This window comes from Antechinus flavipes, chromosome 1, assembly GCF_016432865.1.
Source record: "Antechinus flavipes isolate AdamAnt ecotype Samford, QLD, Australia chromosome 1, AdamAnt_v2, whole genome shotgun sequence".
Lineage (NCBI taxonomy): Eukaryota > Metazoa > Chordata > Mammalia > Dasyuromorphia > Dasyuridae > Antechinus > Antechinus flavipes.
Window position 1 is genome coordinate 673,285,919 of NC_067398.1, and position 17,833 is coordinate 673,303,751.

At 36.4% G+C, this 17,833-nt stretch overlaps 1 protein-coding gene across 5 annotated transcripts in view; it reads left to right on the plus strand.

Moving 5' to 3' along the window:
* The window catches only part of REXO1 (RNA exonuclease 1 homolog), a 111,440-nt gene that overhangs the window by 33,872 nt on the left and 59,735 nt on the right, over positions 1–17,833 (plus strand). For all 5 annotated transcript variants that reach the window (XM_051972264.1, XM_051972267.1, XM_051972266.1 and 2 more), the window contains exon 2: positions 7,376–9,222. In XM_051972264.1, coding sequence (XP_051828224.1) covers positions 7,376–9,222 — 1,847 coding nt within the window. The remainder of the gene's footprint in view (positions 1–7,375; positions 9,223–17,833) is intronic.

A 17,833-nucleotide genomic window follows, 5' to 3' on the forward strand; every position in this document is an offset into this window, starting at 1 on the left:
ACAGCTTCACCAGAAACCATGGCTTAGTGTGTTTACTTTTCTGCAATACAGGCTAGTTCGTTGTCATCTTTGCCAAATGACTAGGTGTGAGATTAAACTTTTGAATTATTTTGATTTACAATTCTATTATTATCAGAACTGGAGCATTTATTCTCATGCATGTTACTTGTTCTTTTGAGAAATATATTTTCATATCCCTTGAACAGTTGCCTATTGAGGAATGAACTTTTGGTCCTTCTGTTAGTTGTCTAACCATTTTGGATAATGCATCTAATTGGTGAAATTCCCTATAAAAGGTTTTTGCCCTTTTCATGGCTTCCCACTTATCCTGATTGTATTCATTTTGCTCAAGTGAAAATGTCCTTCATGTAATCAGATTATCTGTGTTATCTTTTGCAATTACACCTCTCCCTTCTTTGGTTAAGAATTCACTTCCTATCTATAGCTATGAAAGATGCATGGATTTGTTTCTTAATTTTTATGATTAAAAACTTTAATAGATCTGGTATCCATTTAGAATTCATTGTGGCATATGGCAAAAAGTGTAGTTTTAAATCTAATTTCTTTCATATGTCTATTATACTGCAATTCATAATTTAAAAGCAAGTCTGACTATGTCATTCTCTTGCTCAAGAAACTTCAGTGATTCCTCATTTTCACTAGAGGCAAATTGTAATGTTCTTTGTTTTGGTTTTCTTGGCAGTCTTTGGACCAGCCTTCTTTTCAGTTCAGTAATCACAAGTGCATCCAGGTGTTAAAGTCCAAATCCTTTATAGTCTCCTTCAAAGTCCTATCTCCCTCACTTGGGGCTCTGCTAGTTTTCCTGGAGGCCTTCTGGAGTCTTAGTTTCAGTAGAGAAGCAAAGGAGGAGAGCCTGCCACCCAGGTAGTGTGAAATGAAGTGAATGAATCTCTGAGTCCAAAGGTTTGTGCTTCAGCCTTCAGCCATCACAAAGCTGGATGAATGGATGAATCTGTTTCAGCCTTTACTGGCTGTTATATACTCCATTATCATAGGTGTGAATCTTGTGGAACTATATTAAGTACTAAGTACATGTACTGAACTAGAGAACTATTAAGTCAATTCCACTGACCTAACACCTTGTAAGAATCTTTGTTTCAGAGTTCTGGCCCATAACAGCAAATATAAATTCTTTTGGTATTTAAAGCCTTTATATTCCTAATACTTCTTGATCTCTCTGCAGTACTTGACAGTTTTTTAAATAATAACTTTTTAATCTTTTAAAATACATGCATAGTTTTTAACATTCATCTTTGAAAACTTTGTGTTCCAGATTATTCTCTCTCTTCCATTCACTAGACATCAAACAATCCAATAGAGGTTAAATGTACAGTTCTTCTAAACATAAATCAGATCAAAAGGGGGGGAAAACACACACACACAAAAAGTCAAGCAAACAAATAATAACAACAATAAAAAAATACTATGAAAATATTATGCTTTGGTCCACATTCAGTCTCCATAGTTCTCTTTGGATGTGGATGACTCTATTAACAAGTCTATTAGAACTGCCTTGAATCACCTCTTTGCTGAAAAGAGCTAAGTCCAGTACTTGACACTTTTAATCACCTTCTTCTGGGTGGGCCTTTTTTCTCTAGGTTTTCATGGTTTTTTCTTATTCCCTTTCCAATAATAATAATAATAATAATAGCATACCTATAATACTGCGTATGCCTCAAAGTTCTGCCCTGAGCTCTTTTCTCTATATAATTTCGCTTGGATTTCATTAGCTTCCATGATTTTTCAAATCTTTATTATTAAATATAAAATCCTTTCTTTGACATTCAAAGTCTTTCATAACTTGCCCCATTTCCCATCTTTCCAATCTTTTAATAACTTCCTTCTCTACCCCTAACTACACACTCTTGAGGTCCAGTGATACTGACCTTACTGTTCCTTGTTTAATACATTCTTTTTCCCAGCTTTGAGTATTTTTTCTGGCTGCCCCCCATGTCTGGAATGCTCTCTTTCCTTGTCTTATCTTCAAGTCCCCATTAAAATCCTGCTTCCTTTAAGAAGCCTTTCTCATTCCCCTTTAATGCTACAAGTACCTTCCCTCTACCGAAAATCTCTGATTTTTCCTGTTCTTGTTTGCACATAGTTATTTGCATGTTATTTGTCTGTTAGACTATGATTTGCTTGTGAGTAGGGACTGTCTTTTTCCTTTCTTTGTATTCCAATGCTTAATATGGTGTCTGACATAGTAAACTCTGGTAAATGTTTGGTGACTTTTGCTTGTCTTTCTGGACTGATTACAAAAAAATCTCATTCATATATTTTATGCTGTAGTTAAATTAGCATACTTGCTATTTCTTATATATGACAGTCCATCTCTATATCTTTTCATAGGCTGTACCCCATATATTGAATACTTTTCTGCTTTGACTTCTTGGACCTCCTTAGTGTCTTTCCAGATTCAACTCATGTGCCACCTTGTACCTTCTTCACCTTTTTAGTTCTCTCTCTTCACCCCTAAATTACTTTGAGTTTTTATTTTCTAACTGTATACATATTTTTCCCTAGTAGACTATAGGTTTCTTGAGGGCAGAGACTGTTCCTTGTTTCCTCAGCACAGTACTTGGGGTGTGTGTGTGTGTGAAAATTGGAGTTAAATGACTTGCCCAAGGTCACACAGCTAGGACTAGTTAAATGTCTTCAGGCCAGATTTGAACTCGAACTTCTGACTTCAGGGCTGGTGCTCTATCTAGCTGTCCCCCTTTAATTTTTTTTTTTTTTTGGATATTCAGAATTGAATGTAGTATCCAGTTGTGGTTTTCTCAAGTCAGAGGGAATCAGGACTCTCATCTCCTTTATTCTGGACACTAAGCATCTGTAGCCTGATATAATGAGAACTTTTAAGGTTTCCATAACATTGTTGATTCATTGAACTTAGAATCTACTAAAACCTCCAGTTCTTTTTCAGATGGACTGCTGTCTAACAATGTCTGCCTTATTTGTATTTGTGAAGTTAAATTTTTTGAATTCAAATGTAAAAATTTATATTTATCCCTATTAATTTCCATCTTCAAAGAATCTCAAAATTAGAATCTCCTCCTACTTCACCAGTAAAATTCCAAACAGTACCAGACAGTAAAATAAATCTCTCATTACACACTTTCATAGTTCAGCAAAGTAAATTGTGGTATTGCAGTGTTCAAAAAATGCAGGTCTCATTCTGGATTTTAAGTTCATTACTTCTCTGGCATGCTGCTTCTGGCCTCTGGACTTGTTGATTTGTCATTGCATTAATTAGGAAATTACTTCGTCCAACACATACTTGAAAGAAAGAATTCCTTTCTTTTTTTTAAATTAAAATTTTTTTTCTGGTTAACTTTTTAAAAAATACACACTTCTTATCAATCATGTCAGGAGAGAAAAATCACAACAAAAGGGAAAACTCATGAGAGGGGAAAAAAGTGAACAAAAAATTCTTTTCAACAACATATCGAACAAGTGGGATATCTAGGCCCTTGCTTGAAGATTTCAGGAAAGGGAGTGATTAATGGCATATGAATTTTGTTTAGACCTTGGTAGTCACTTCCTCTCATTCTGTGCTCTGCTTTTCTCTCTTCCCTCTCCCAGTTTTCCTCCCTGCTCCACCTTTTTGTCTATATACATATTCAGTTTCATGAAGAAGCTTACTCATGAAGAGCACTGGACATAGAGAAGTAGATCTAACCTCAATTTCTACTTGTGCCAGTTATTATCTGGGTGACTTTTGACAAAATCACTTAATGGCTCTGGTGTTCATTACATTTTCTTAAAATGAGAGGATTAGAATAATTGATCCCTGATATCTATTTTACTCTTTCTTGATTTTTCTCAATATTCAAAAATCTCAATTTGGATTTTGATTTTGTCATCTTTGTGTTAGTTATTCCTCCTAGTTTTGTGTCACCTTAAAAATTTAATAAACATTCCGTCTGTGCCTTTTAAGTTATTGATAAAAAAAAATTCCAATAGTGTAAAACCTAGCACAGATCCATTAGAGACTTTTTTCCAAATTGATAATTGAATTATTGATTATTTTTTGGATCTGACTTTTCACATAGTTATGATTCTACCTATGGTCTAGCCCATTATCTCTCCATCTTTTCCATAAGAAAAGCATGAGGTATTTTGTCAAATATTTTGCTAAAATTTAGGTCAGTTGTATCTACAGAATATTTTCTTGAACCAGTCAAGTAATCCTGTCCAAAAAAGAATTAGGTTAGTCTAGCATAATCTATTCTTAATCTACTGGTTGGCTCTTTATGGTCACTGCTGCTTTTTTTTTTTTTTTAGATGTTTGCAAACTATTCCTTTAATAACAAAATCTGAAATTTTGCCAGTAATTAAAGTCAGATTTAATGGCCTTTAGTTTGCTATTCCTTTTACTTTTTTGAAATTTTTTGAAAATTGGAACAGTATTTGCTCTTCTCCAGTCTTAAAGTACTTCCCCAGTTCTCAGTGATCTTGCAGAGATCCATGACAGTGACTCAGTAATCATATCTATCAGTTTTTTTCCCCACATCTTATAATGAGTTTAATATGGACTTGGTATCTTGTACTCAGCAGCAACAGCCAGGTTCTTTCTTAGCATCTTACTTTTCTTGTCTACTTAGTAGCTGTTTTTGTTCCATCATTACCTCAGCCATCCTAAGCAGTAATTCTCTGCTTTATTTAGTCCTTTGCTTTTTCCATTTAGCTGAAAATACAGAGAAACAACCACAGTTTATGATCTAGAAAAATTAAAAAGTACTTAATGTGGTATATTAGGCATGCCATTTTAGTACCGATAAGACTTAAAGGAGAATCAGCCTAGTATAATGGTTAGAGAGCTGGTCTTGCAGTCAGGTTCAAAGCTGCCTTTGATATACTTTGGCTTTGGCATGCTGAGCAAAGCACTTAATGTTTCTGTCACCAAGAAAATGATGAGGTGAAGTTCTTCACCAGATTTTCTACACAGATGAAATCACAGCTCCAGTCAGAACAACACCAAAATATTTCAAAAATTCAGCCCCATTGGTAGACATAGCTGAGTTGATCTGGTACCACAGTCACGCAGTTTTTAGTGGGCCTGTATGCAAAGTCTTTTTGGATTCTTAGGACCAATCAGTACTCACACCTGTGTAGTATAGCCTTTGAAAATCCCAGATCCCCTCTATGCCACAGTGAGGAATTGAGGTGTACTTTAGTAGAGGATTACAGGAAAATCATAGAAAATGTAACCAGTGAGAAATTGTTTATTTCCTGTTGTAGTTATTAGCCCTTTTCTGTTTTGCTATTTCTTTTCTCTTTCAACTTAAACTCACTTCATAGAAGAACATATATCCTTTTTCTTTTCTTTATCTGTAATGCTTATAATACAAAACATGAATCTTGACCAGTGAGCCCTTCACCCAGCCCATTTGTTCCTATACCCTCTTCTTGTACTGATTGATAGTAGCAAACATTCTTTGTGCCCCAGCAAGTTAAGTAGAATGAAGTGGGCAGGGAAGATGTACCCAACTCCCTGTACTAAGTAAACTCTAATTTGGGTCACAGTTTTAATTTGAATCTCCATGGGTCATTTCAGTTATCAGACAACCTCAGAGAAGGCAATGCTCCCCTGAAGTAAAGATTTCAGATAATCTAAGCTGACCTGTTCAAAGAGCTTACCTGCTCACTTCAGTTCTTTCTCATATGGAAGACATAAATGTGATGTATCTTTGGCAGCTTTGTGGAGTCATGTGAAGAGCACAGGATAAGTCGGAGGGACCGAGTTCATATCCAGGTTCTGCTACCCTTCTTGGTCTCATCTCCAGAATCGTAGGGTTGCACTAGATGGACCTGAGACTGTTTCTTTGCCAGAATCTGTGTACCTGTGAGTCTTTTTCTTAGGAATACTGGGTTTTTTTGTTTTTGTTTTTGTTTTTTTTGGAAACATCCTGTTAATGTGTAGTACTTTAATGCCATCTTACTAATAGCACCTGAAGACATGCATGAAGGCTATTTACCCCTACATTCAAGGACAAACAGACTGTTAAACTGAATTTAGATGTTTTATTTGTCATCTGTCAGTTCTCATTGTTAGTCTATCAGCTTCTAGCACTATATCATAGTTTATATGTATCCCCTCTTCCCTCTTTGAAATGAACTATTTACTTCTGTATACTAGGAGAACAGATAACCAAGAATCTTTGAATTGTGTGGAAAACAAAATCATTAGGCCCTGAGTGAGGCCATGTCTTTTAATAGCTTTGTAGATTTTATGAAATTCATTTTTGTTCCTCAAGAGTCCTTTGTTTCTTCTTTTTGGGTCTTTGAACTTTCTAATAAGAGATTGCTAGGAAATTGATCACTGGATGAAGGAGATGTTACTCTTTTGAACATATTTGGTAACATCTGAATTGAATGTTAATTCTTTATTGAATTAATCTGTTAAATTGGAATTTTTAAAGATGTGTACATTTTAATTATTTGTAATATTTTATTCTCAACATGTTACTCTTCAATAAATTCATTCAAATACACGGGGTAAAAACAATCCTATAAAGAAATCATAAAGTACAAATCATTTACAGTTTCTTAAATGTTAACTCCTTCCCCCCCTCGCCAAGAGTAGTAAAATCCTACTGTTTATTTTCCCTTTTTTTTTTTTTTTGTATTTTTATTTTAGTCATAGCATAGATGTTCTTATTTTCTTCACTTTGTTATTTCATATAAAAGTCTTTTCTATATTATTTGTATTCTTCATATTTGCCATCTCTGACATATTATTGAATTATATTGATATGTTATGATTCAATCTCATTATTTGCTATTTGCAAGAGCAGCTGCTAACTTTGTACATTTAGGTCTTTTGTTTCTTACCATTAAAAATAATTAAATTATTCTCTCATCTTACAGCCCCTCCCCCATTAAAAAACAAAACAAAAGACACACACCAAAAAATAAAACTTGCATAACAAGCTTGGCATAATACAGCAAAGTGAATTCCCATATTGTGAAATCCATAAATGCATGTATCTTTCTGAAATTGAAATCCATTATCTCTCTGGCATGAATTGAGTGGCATGCCTTATAACTTCAGTTCTCTGGACTGGTAGTTCATCTTTGCATTTAAAATTTTAAAGTCTCAAATTTGTTTTTTTCTGTAACATTGTCATTGTGTAGATTGTTCTAGTTCAGTTCAGTTCACTTTGTATCAGTTCATAGAGTTCTTCTAAGTTTTCTCTTAAAACTATCCATGCCATCACTCCTTAAAATTTTCTTCCTCTTAAGAGTTCTCATGATTTTAAGAGTTATAGTAATGGAATCAAAAGTATACATTTTTTTGTAGTCTATAAAAACATGGGTATTTATTGTTTCCCTCCTCCCCCTTTCATTTCAGAGCTTGGCTATGACCCATATAACCCTGACCTTCCGAAGCCTTCAGTTGGAACTGAACATGGCTCCCTGGGGGATGTTCCAGAACCCAGCTCTGGCATTTTGGAGCTAGAGTTAGTCAACCAGGCCATTGAGGCTGTCCGGAATGAAGTGGAACGAGAGGAAAAGAAATATAAGGAGCTGCTAGAGACAACCAAGGAATATGGCACCACAGAGACCTCACTTGTTTCACAAAGCCCCACTGGAGCTGGAGTGCCCAACCCAGACTCCTTTGCCACGTCCTTAGAATATAATCCAGGTAGCTACAATCTATTAAATAATAACACAGACTATAACCCTACCCCCTTGGCTGCTGCTAATAAATGTAACAAGTATACTTTGGATTCTTTGGAGAAATCCAAGGCTAAAGGTAACTCTCTGGAATATGTTCCAAAGTCTGTGATCCAACCCAAAAAATATAGCCGTGCTGTTCCCAACAGTAAATATGTGATTGACAATTCTAAGCCATCCACAGATTTGGAATATGACCCCCTTTCAAATTACTCAGCCAGGCTTTTAAATAAGGGCAGTCCGAAGGACCAGAGGGGGGTCAAAAGGAGAAGGGACTCAAACCAAGATGAGTCCTATACTCCTTCGCTCAAGAAGCATTGCGATGTTTTTAGCAATTATGAAACAGATGCCAGATTTTCTGACTCAGAAGATGAGGACCCCAGCTCAGAGAACCAGCCAAATCCTGCCAGCCCCACAAAAGCTAGAACCAGTTCAGAGAGTCAGGCCAGCAGTGGGTCATCCCCTGCTAAGGGAAAGCCTCTGGAACCTGAGGAAAGTAGTTTGAGGGAGACGAAGGAGATTGCTGTGCAATATGACATGGGGGATATCCAGCGGCGGCAGAGTCCTATTGGAAAACCCCCATCAGAGAAAAGTGGAAAAGGAAACAAACACTCTTCAGAAGGGAGGGAGAAAGTGGCAGTTGGGGACCTAAAGTGTAAAGGCAGCCTGAAGGATCACAGAGTCCAGAAAAGAAAATCACATGACCAAAAGAGCTCAGGCCATCAAGAAGTGGAGAGTCAGAAAGAAAAAAGTAAATCGTCAGAGAAAGACAAAGGGAAGAATAAAGACAAAGCAAAAGGGAAATTAGGGGAGAAAAATCATAGAGAGAAGAAACTCTCTAAGGTTAAAAGTGATGGACACATAAGTAAAATGGAGAAGTCCAAGTTAGAAAAGCAAGAGGTGACCAGGAAGGAGAAGTTATCTGCTATGTCAGTGGCCAGCTCAGGGAAAAGGAAGAACGATGGCCTTGGTAAGAGACCGAGCACAGGGAAGCTGGGAAACCATAAGAAGGAGGCCAAACTGAAGCCAGCAGATCCTCCCAATGGGAAAAACATGTCCACTAGCAATAAGCTAAAAGACAAGAAAGGCAGTAAAACCTCTTCGGGTAGGCTGAAAGACAAGAAGTCCCTTTCTCTAGATGAAAGCAGTTCCCAAGGCTCCCCAAAGCCTAAGAAGAGGACGTTGAGCCATATTGATCTCTTTGGAGATGAGAGTGGGGATGAAGGGGAAGGGACATCCCCAGTTCTTCCTGCCACCCTCCCAAGTCTAAGCTCAGACTCAGACTCAGACTCAGATGATGGAAGCTGTAGCCTCCCGAATGAGAGTAAGGGACCAAAACGCCTCCGGGGTGCCCAGATCGCTACCTCTTCATCCTCATCTTCTGAGGCCTCCGATGACATCGACTACTCTATCCTGGAGAAGGAATTGGATTACGATTCAGACCCCATGGAAGAATGTCTTCGGATTTTTAATGAGTCTACAGATGTGAAGACTGAAGACAAAGGGAGGCTCAACAAACAGGTAGCCATCATTTTGCTTTTAGCTGTAGGAATTGCATTGTACACTCAGTGATTTGTTCCCTTGACAGATAGTTTTTGGAAGCAAAAATTTGAAATTGGCAGTTAGGCTATTCAGATGGATCAGTCATTACTTTGCTCTTTTAGGACATAGAAAAACCCCTTGGTTTCCAACTGGGGAAACTGAGGCCCAGAGAGGGAAAAGACTTACCAGAGCCGCAGGGAGTCAGTGACATCTAGGATCATTGGTTCATGGCTCCTAATCACCATGCCTCTGTTCTTTCTACTTTGACTCACTGAGAAGTCTGATGGGAGGAATATTTTTTTGGGGAAAAGTGTCCTGGCTCCTGGCCTAGCTATCCTTTTATTCATTTTCCTCATCTCCATTCTCACTTAGTTCCTCCCACTGGAACCAAGTAGAAGGAAGTCTGCTGTATTCTCTATGCATTTATATGGTGTACAGTGGAAAGAGCCCTGGGCCTGGGAGTCAGGAGACTCTAGTCTGGCTTCAGCATTTGCTATGCAAATCACTTATCTTTTTGAGCCTCTGTCTCCTCTTCTGTAAAGTAGGATAGTATTTTTACTACCAACATCATAGAGAAAGAGAAAGTGTCCCTTTAAAGCATTTTAGAAATTTAAGTTTTTCTTAGAATGTTATTATAAGATGCATTTACTGATTTCTTCTTATGTGAAAAGTCTTGTGATGGGATATTTAAGAAGAAACTCTGGTGGTTAAGAAACCATAGTCCCTGCCCTCTAGGAATATAGTTATATTTGGGGAAATGCAGGAAATAGGTAACTGTGCTAGGAAAAATACAATTAAATATCAGAGTAGAATAGATACAGGCTTATGGAAGTCAGGGACAAGTGAGATAGTTTGGCCACCAAAGGTCAGGGAATGCTGTGGAGAGGAGGTAAGAAACTTGAGCTTTGTGCCTGAAGGATGATGAGGATTAGGGGAGAAAAGAGGGAAGAGGTATTCAAGTTGGGAGAAGCAGAGGGGAGGGGAGAGGCTAGCAATGGGATCAAAAAAAAGAATCACACATTTACTTAATAAGTATATGTTATGTTACTGTACTCAGGCTGGCGAGCATGGGATGTGGAAAAAAGTTTTTAAGACTAAGTCCCTTTTCTCTTGGAGTGAACTGGGGAAAAAGAAGACATGCATAGATTTTAAAAGAATCACTAATATTAGCTTCTGAGGGATTCTAAAATGTCATGTTTTTTAAGTATTCTAATCCTTAAACCTTCAGAAGTCACAGCAGCAAATGGGAGAAATAATTCTCAATTCATTTCAACCAAGTTTTAGCAGCCTGGAAGAGTAGAATCCTGGCTCACTGTGAACCCTTAGGAAAATCATTTTGATCTTTCTGTGTCTTATTTCCTTTATTCAATAAAATAGGGACGCTTACATCTTCCTGAACTATCTCACTGGATAATTGTGAGGAAATGGCTTCATAAACTTTATATCTAGTTCATATATGTATACTTTAATGGACAGTGGTAGACCAGAGGGGCCAGGACCAGGGTAATATTAACTTGAAGGTAGATGAAATGAAGCTGAGGGCCAGAGGCTGCCTTCTCTAGTGCCAAATTATTCTTCTGGGACACACATTATTCCCACTGATTCCAGTCTGGTCTGTAAGCTACCCTTTCATTGGCTGAGAGGATGTGCCAGAGTCTCTGGGGTCTGATGTTGTTAGAGCTGGGGGCAGGGAAGAGATGGAGAGGAGTAATTGTGGAACTGGAGAGCTGCAGCTCCTAAAATGGGGAAGAAGAACTGCCCCTCTCTTCCCCTCACCCCTCCCAGTAGATGTATACTTCTGGAGAAAACAGCTCCCCTGAAGAAGCCACATGTGTAATGGAAAGAGCTCTGGGTTTAGAGGCTCAACCACCCAGGTTGTTGATTTCAGGTCCCCCTTTTTGTAGAAGAGGTCTAATAACTTATCTAGAGTCATTTATAGCAGGGTGAAATCCTGACCCCACAGCACTCTACACTGCACCACATCAAAAGATCTGGGTTAATATCTCTGTTGTGGTGTTTAAATCTGTTCTGATCTTGGCAAAATCTTTTGAGCTTTTTGACCTTGTAAAATGAAAGGGTTGGACTGTGTGGTCTCTATGGGTCATTCTTCAAAAGTTGTAGAGTGTTGTTTAAGAATTAGTTAAGCTAAACTATTGATCCCATTTGATGAATGAAGAAATTGAGGCTTTGAGGAATGTGACTTATCTGGGTCACTACGGAGTACAAGTTTGATGTTCTTTTCTCCATTTCTTCTCTCTAGCTAGTTTGTGTTGACTCAATACCATTGTCTTTAAAGTTTCATTATCCCTCTGTTTAAGTTTTCAAATTTCAAAACAAAATACTTAAGTAAACATTTAGTCTGTGCCTGGCACTTTGCTGAAAATACAAAGAAAAAATGAAACAGTTTTCTTGCCCTCAAAGAACAAACTTTCTGATGGAGAAAACAAACATGTTTGTAGGTATAAAACACATGTAAGCACATATAAAGTAGACTCAAGATAACCTTGAATGCATTAGCAACTCTCAAGGAATTAAAAAATGTTCAACGCTGGAAGCCGACTCTTAAAATCAGGCATTTGAAAAATATAGGTGGGGAGGGGAAATGCATGGCAGGAATGGGGGCATAAACTGCAAGGCTTGAGGACTTGAGATTGAATGTCATTTGTAAGCGCAAATAGACCAATATGATTGGACCATGGAGGTTGTAGAGGGGGAGTAATGTGTAAGAAGGCTAGAAAGGAAAAGAAGATAGAGTTGTAAAGAGCCTTAAGTTGCAAATAGCAATTTGTAGGGAAATTTTATATTTCTAAATGTTTCTATCAAAAAAAAAAAAAAAGAACAAATCAATGAACTGGCCATGCAACTTATTAAAAAAAAACAAGAAAACTAGAAAAAAGTTATTTAAATTCTTACTTAAACATCAAAATAAAAATCCTGAAAATCAAAGGAGAGATGAATAAAATTAAAATTTAAAAATTATCAAATTAATAAATAAAGTAGGAGCTAGTGTTATGGAGGGAAAGCCATAAAATAATTTTGGTTAATTTGATAAAAAGGAAAAGAAGAAATCCAAATTACCGAAATCAAAACTGAAAAGGGTGAACACACAATCAATGAAAATGAAATTAGTGCAATTTTTAGGAACTATTTTTCCCATTTATCAAGTTTATCAATAAAACTGGTAATCTAAAAAAAAAAGGAATATTTATAAAAATGCAAACTGTCCAGATTAAGAGAAGAGATAAAATACAAAAATAACTATCTTGGAAAAAAAGAAACTGAATAAATCATAAATGAGTTTCTTAAGGAAAAAAATTCCAAGTCTAGATTTTTAAAAAAGTGAATTTTAATAAACATTTGAAGGACAATTAATTCTAATATCATAAAAGCTATTTGAAATACTAAAGAATTGTCTGAATACAGACGGAAGCATTCTATTTTTTTGCTTTCAGTTTTTTATTCAAGTAGTCTTGTACAAAATAATATGGAAAAGTTTTTACATAATAGTACATGTATAACCTATAACTGATTGCTTACCATCTTAGGGAAGGGAATTTAAAACTTGAAAAAAGTTTTAAAAATTTGTTTTTACTATGTAATTGGAAAAAAATAAAATATTCTATTAAAAATAGCTAATGTAGTACTACCAAATTCTTTGTGTGATACAAATACAATTTGATCCCTGAACCAGGAAGACCAAAAACAGAGAAAGACAACAAGAGACCAATTTCCTTGATGAATATTGATGTAAAAAATTTTATGGGAGAGTTCATTCCATTTACATTCACAGTTATGATTACTAACTCTTTCCCTTCATCCTATTTTTCCCAAGTTCTACTTTTCTCTCTCCTTTTACCTTTTCCCTCCTCACCAGTGTTTTGCTTCTGACCCCTACCTCTCTAATCTACCCTCCTTTTTTTTCAGTCCCTCCCTTTTCTTATCCATTTCCCTTCTACTTTTTCCCTGCTTTCTATTAGCCTTCTCTCTCTCTCTCTTTTTTTTTTCCTTTTCTCTCTTACTTTCCTACACGGTGAGACAAACATTTATACCAAAGTAATATGTATGTTATTCCCTTTTTGAGTCAAATCTAATGAGATTAAGGTTCAGTGTTTGTCCTCTTTTCTTCTTTCCCTCAACTGTAATAGGTCTTTTTTGCCTCTTCATGTGATGTAATTTACCCTATTTTACCTCCTCTTTCCTTTTTTCCCAGTACAATCACTTTTTTACCCCATAATTTTTTTTTATATGAGCATATTAAAGTTGTTTAAAACTATATCCTTTAAGTATGGCTCTTCTTTACTGCCCTGACAAAGATACAGTTTTCAAGAGTTACACCTATCATCTTCCTGTGTAGGCATATAAACATTTTAACTTTGAAAAAACATTGTTTTTTCCTCTTTCTTTTTTACATGCTTATGCTTCTCTTAAGGCTTGTATTGAAGATCAAATTTAGCTCTCGTTGTTACAAAAAAATGAGTACAAGTCCCCTATTTCATTGAATGTCTTATTTTTTCCCCCCTGAACAATAATGCTTAGTTTTGTAGGGTAGTTGATTCTTGGTTGCAGTTTAAAATTCCTTTGAATTATGGAATATCATATTTCAGGCCCTTTGATTCTTTAAAATGGAAACTGCTTCAGTAATCCTGATTGTGGCTCTTTCATATTTGAATTTTTTCTTTCTGGCTGCTTGGCAGTATTTTCTCCTTGACTTGATAATTCTGAAATTTTGTTAGAATATTCCTTGGAGTTTTTCATTTTGGGGTCTTTTTTAGCAGATGATCATTGGATTTTTTTCAATGACTATTTTACCTTCTGATTCCAGGATATCAGGGCAGTTTTCCTTGGTGATTTCTTGAATGTTGCTAGGCTGTTTCTTTGTGGCTTTCAAGTATTCCAAAAATTCTTAGATTATCTTTCCTTGATCTGTTTTTCAGTCACTTGTGTTTCTATAAGGTATTTGACATTTTTTTCTATTTTTAAAATTTTTTGGTTTTATTTAACTAATTCTTAATGCCTCATTGAGTCATTCATTTTCATTTGCACAATTCTAATTTTTAGTGAATTATTTTCTTCAGTTAGATTTTTAACCTCTTTTTGTATTTGGTCAATTGTGCTTTTTTAAAGGAGTTGTTTTATTCAGTGAGGTTTTTTTTTTTTCATTTCATTAATTGTATTTTTCTAGAAGTTGTTTTCTTTTTCCATTTCGCCAAATTTATTTTTTAAGAAGTTATTTTCTTCAGTAATTTCTGTGTTTTCTTTTACAAGCTATTGGTTCCTATCCCCAAATTATCATACTTTTTGTGCATAGCACCCATTTCTTTCTCCCATTTTTCTTCTGTCTTCTTTTTAAGGTCTTTTTTAAAAAAGCTTTTTATTTTCAAAACATAATTTTCAACATAATTCCAAATTGTTTTCCCTCCTTTCCCTCCCCTAGATGATATGTAATCCAAAAAGTGTTAAATATATGCAATTATTCTATACATATTTTCACAATTATGCTGCACAAGAAAAATCAGATCAGAACGGGAAAAAATATCAAAACAAAATGCAAGCAAAGAACAACAAAAAGAGTGAAAATAGTATGTTGTGATCCATATTCAGTCCCCATAGTCCTCTCTGAGTGCAGATGGTTCTTTTCATCACAAGTCCATTGGTATTAGCTAGAATCATTAAGATCCTTTTTTTTTTTTTTTTAAATATTTTTAAAATTTTATTTTATAATAACTTTTTATTGACAGAATCCATGCCAGGGTAATTTTTTTACATTATCCCTTGCACTCACTTCTGTTCTGATTTTTCCCCTCCCTCTCTCCACCCCCTCCCCTAGATGGCAAGAAGTCCTATATATGTTAAATATGTTGCAGTATATCCTAGATACAATATGTGTGTGCAGAACCGAACAGTTCTCTTGTTGCACAGGGAGAATTGGATTCAGAAGGCAAAAATAACCCGGGAAGAAAAACAAAAATGCAAATAGTTCACATTCATTTCCCAGTGTTCTTTCTTTGGATGTAGCTGCTTCTATCCATCATTTATCAATTGAAACTGAGTTAGGTCTCTTTGTCAAAGAAATACACTTCCATCAAAATACATCCTCATACAATATCGTTGTCGAAGTGTATAATGACCTCCTGGTTCTGCTCATTTCACTTAGCATCAGTTCATGTAGGTCTCTCCAGCCTCTCTGTATTCATCCTGCTGGTCATTTCTTACAGAACAATAATATTCCATAACATTCATATACCACAATTTACCTAGCCATTCTCCAATTGATGGGCATCCACTCAGTTTCCAGTTTCTAGCCACTACAAACAGGGCTGCCACAAACATTTTGGCACATACAGGTTCCTTTCCCTTCTTTAGTATTTCTTTGGAATATAAGCCCAGAAGTAACACTGCTGGATCAAAGGGTATGCACAGTTTGATAACTTTTTGGGCATAATTCCAGATTGCTCTCCAGAATGGTTGGATTCGTTCACAACTCCACCAACAATGCATCAGTGTCCCAGTTTTCCCGCATCATTAAGATCCTTTTTGAATGCTTCGAAGAGAACCTTTTAAACTGGAGACCAGTTTATGTCCCCCTTTGAGGCTTCACTTAAAGACATTTTGCCTTTGCTGTCTTCTGGTTTTGTCTTCTGGTCTTCACTATCTCCATAGTAGCTTTCTATTGTCAGAGATCTTTTTGCTTTTTTGCTCATTTAAAAAATTTGAGCTCTTCTCCTAGAGCACAGGGATATTTTTCTAAGCTCTTTTGGAAGGGTACAGGGACGTCTCACTAACTGCTCTGGGGTGGGGCTGATTATACTGCAGCTTTTCTCACTGTATTGGATGGATCTGGCCAAGCCCCACCTGTTATGATGGGCTTTGGAGGCTTAAAATTTGCCTCCTTTGGTTGCATTGGAGGTCTCACAGCTGATCCTCTGGCCTTGCTAAACCAGGATAGAGTAAGCAAGGCTACAGTATTTTGGCTAAGAGCCTCCGTCCAGATTCCCTGCTCCAGGCCTTTCTGTGCTGTGCCTATGGTGGACTGTGTACCCCTTGCCCAATGAGACAAAACTTTCCTGAAGTCCTTCCAGAATATCTTAAGCTGGAATATTATTATACTTTGGATATTTATGGGTTCTAACAATCAAATCCATTAAGATTCTTGATCTAGCCTTGATTTTGAGGGGAGCTAGGGAGAGCTTAGGTAATGTTCTGTCCACTCTTTGCCATTTTGATTTCAACTTGGAGTTTATTTATTTTTGCGGAGGCAATTGGGGTTAAGTGACTTGCCCAGGGTCACATAGCCAGGAAGTGTTAAGTGTCTGAGGCCAGATTTGAACTCGTGTCCTCCTGACTTCAGGGCTGGTGCTCTATCCACTGTGCCACCTAGCTGCCCCTAAAATATATATGTATGTATTTTTTTAAAATTATATTTTCCCCCAATTACATGTTAAAACAATTTTTAACATTCATTTTAAAATTTTGAGTTCCAAATTCCCTCCCTTCTGTCCCCTCTCATTGAAGAAGACAGACAATTTGATATAGGTTATACAAAACATATTTCCATATTAGTCATGTTATTAAAGAAAACAAGGACACTCCCCCTTCTGTATCCCAAATCCCCCACCAGACAACAACAAAACCCCAACAAAAAACAAAGCCATGAAAAATAAAGCAAAAAAAAAAAGTTTTGATCTGCATTAAGACTCCATTAGTTCTTTCTCAGGAGGTGGCTAGTAGTTTTCATAAGTCTTTCAGAATTGTTTTGGATCGTTGTATTGCTGATATTGTGTATAATGTTCTCCTGGTTCTACTCATTTCACTTTTTAACAGTTCGTGTAAATCTTTATAGGTTTTTCTGAGCTGCTTTTCATTCCTTCTATTAAAATAGCATTCCATTACAATCATATACCATAATTTGTTCACACATTTCCCAGTTTGATGAGGATCCCCTCAATTTCCCATTCTTTGCTGCCATTAAAAGAGCTGCTATAAACAGTTATGTCTTTTTCCTTTTTAATTTTTTGTGTCTTTGAGAATGGTATTGTGGTGGTATTGCTGGGTCAAAGGGGATGCATGTATTTTATATCCTTTTGGACATATTTCACATGGTTCTCCAGAATGGTTGAATCAGTTCATAGTTCCACTAACTGTGCATGAGTGTTTCAATTTTCCCACATCCCCTCCAACATTTGTAATTTTCCTTTTCTGCCATATTAGCCAATTATAATGGAGGTTATTAAGAGGTGGGGTGGTTAAGTGGAAAGACCTTTGCTTGCATTGAAGTGGAGAAAGGCAGGAGAGTCACTTAGGAGGCTATTTTTATAGTAGTTTAGGTGAAAAGTGAAGAGGATCTGCAGTAGGATTGTGTCTGTAAATTCAAACAAAAAGGGAAGATTTGTTGTGGCAATAAAAATGTGGAGTAAGGAAGGCTGAAGAGTAGAGGAAGACACTGAGATTGCAAAACTGGTGCTTGGAAGCATGGTGGTGTCCACAACAGTAATGGAAAGTTTGGAAGAGGGGTGAATCTGGGGGGGTGAGGGAGAAAGAGTTCTGTTTTGGACATGTTAAGTATTAGTTTGAAGATGCCTAATAGGCAGTT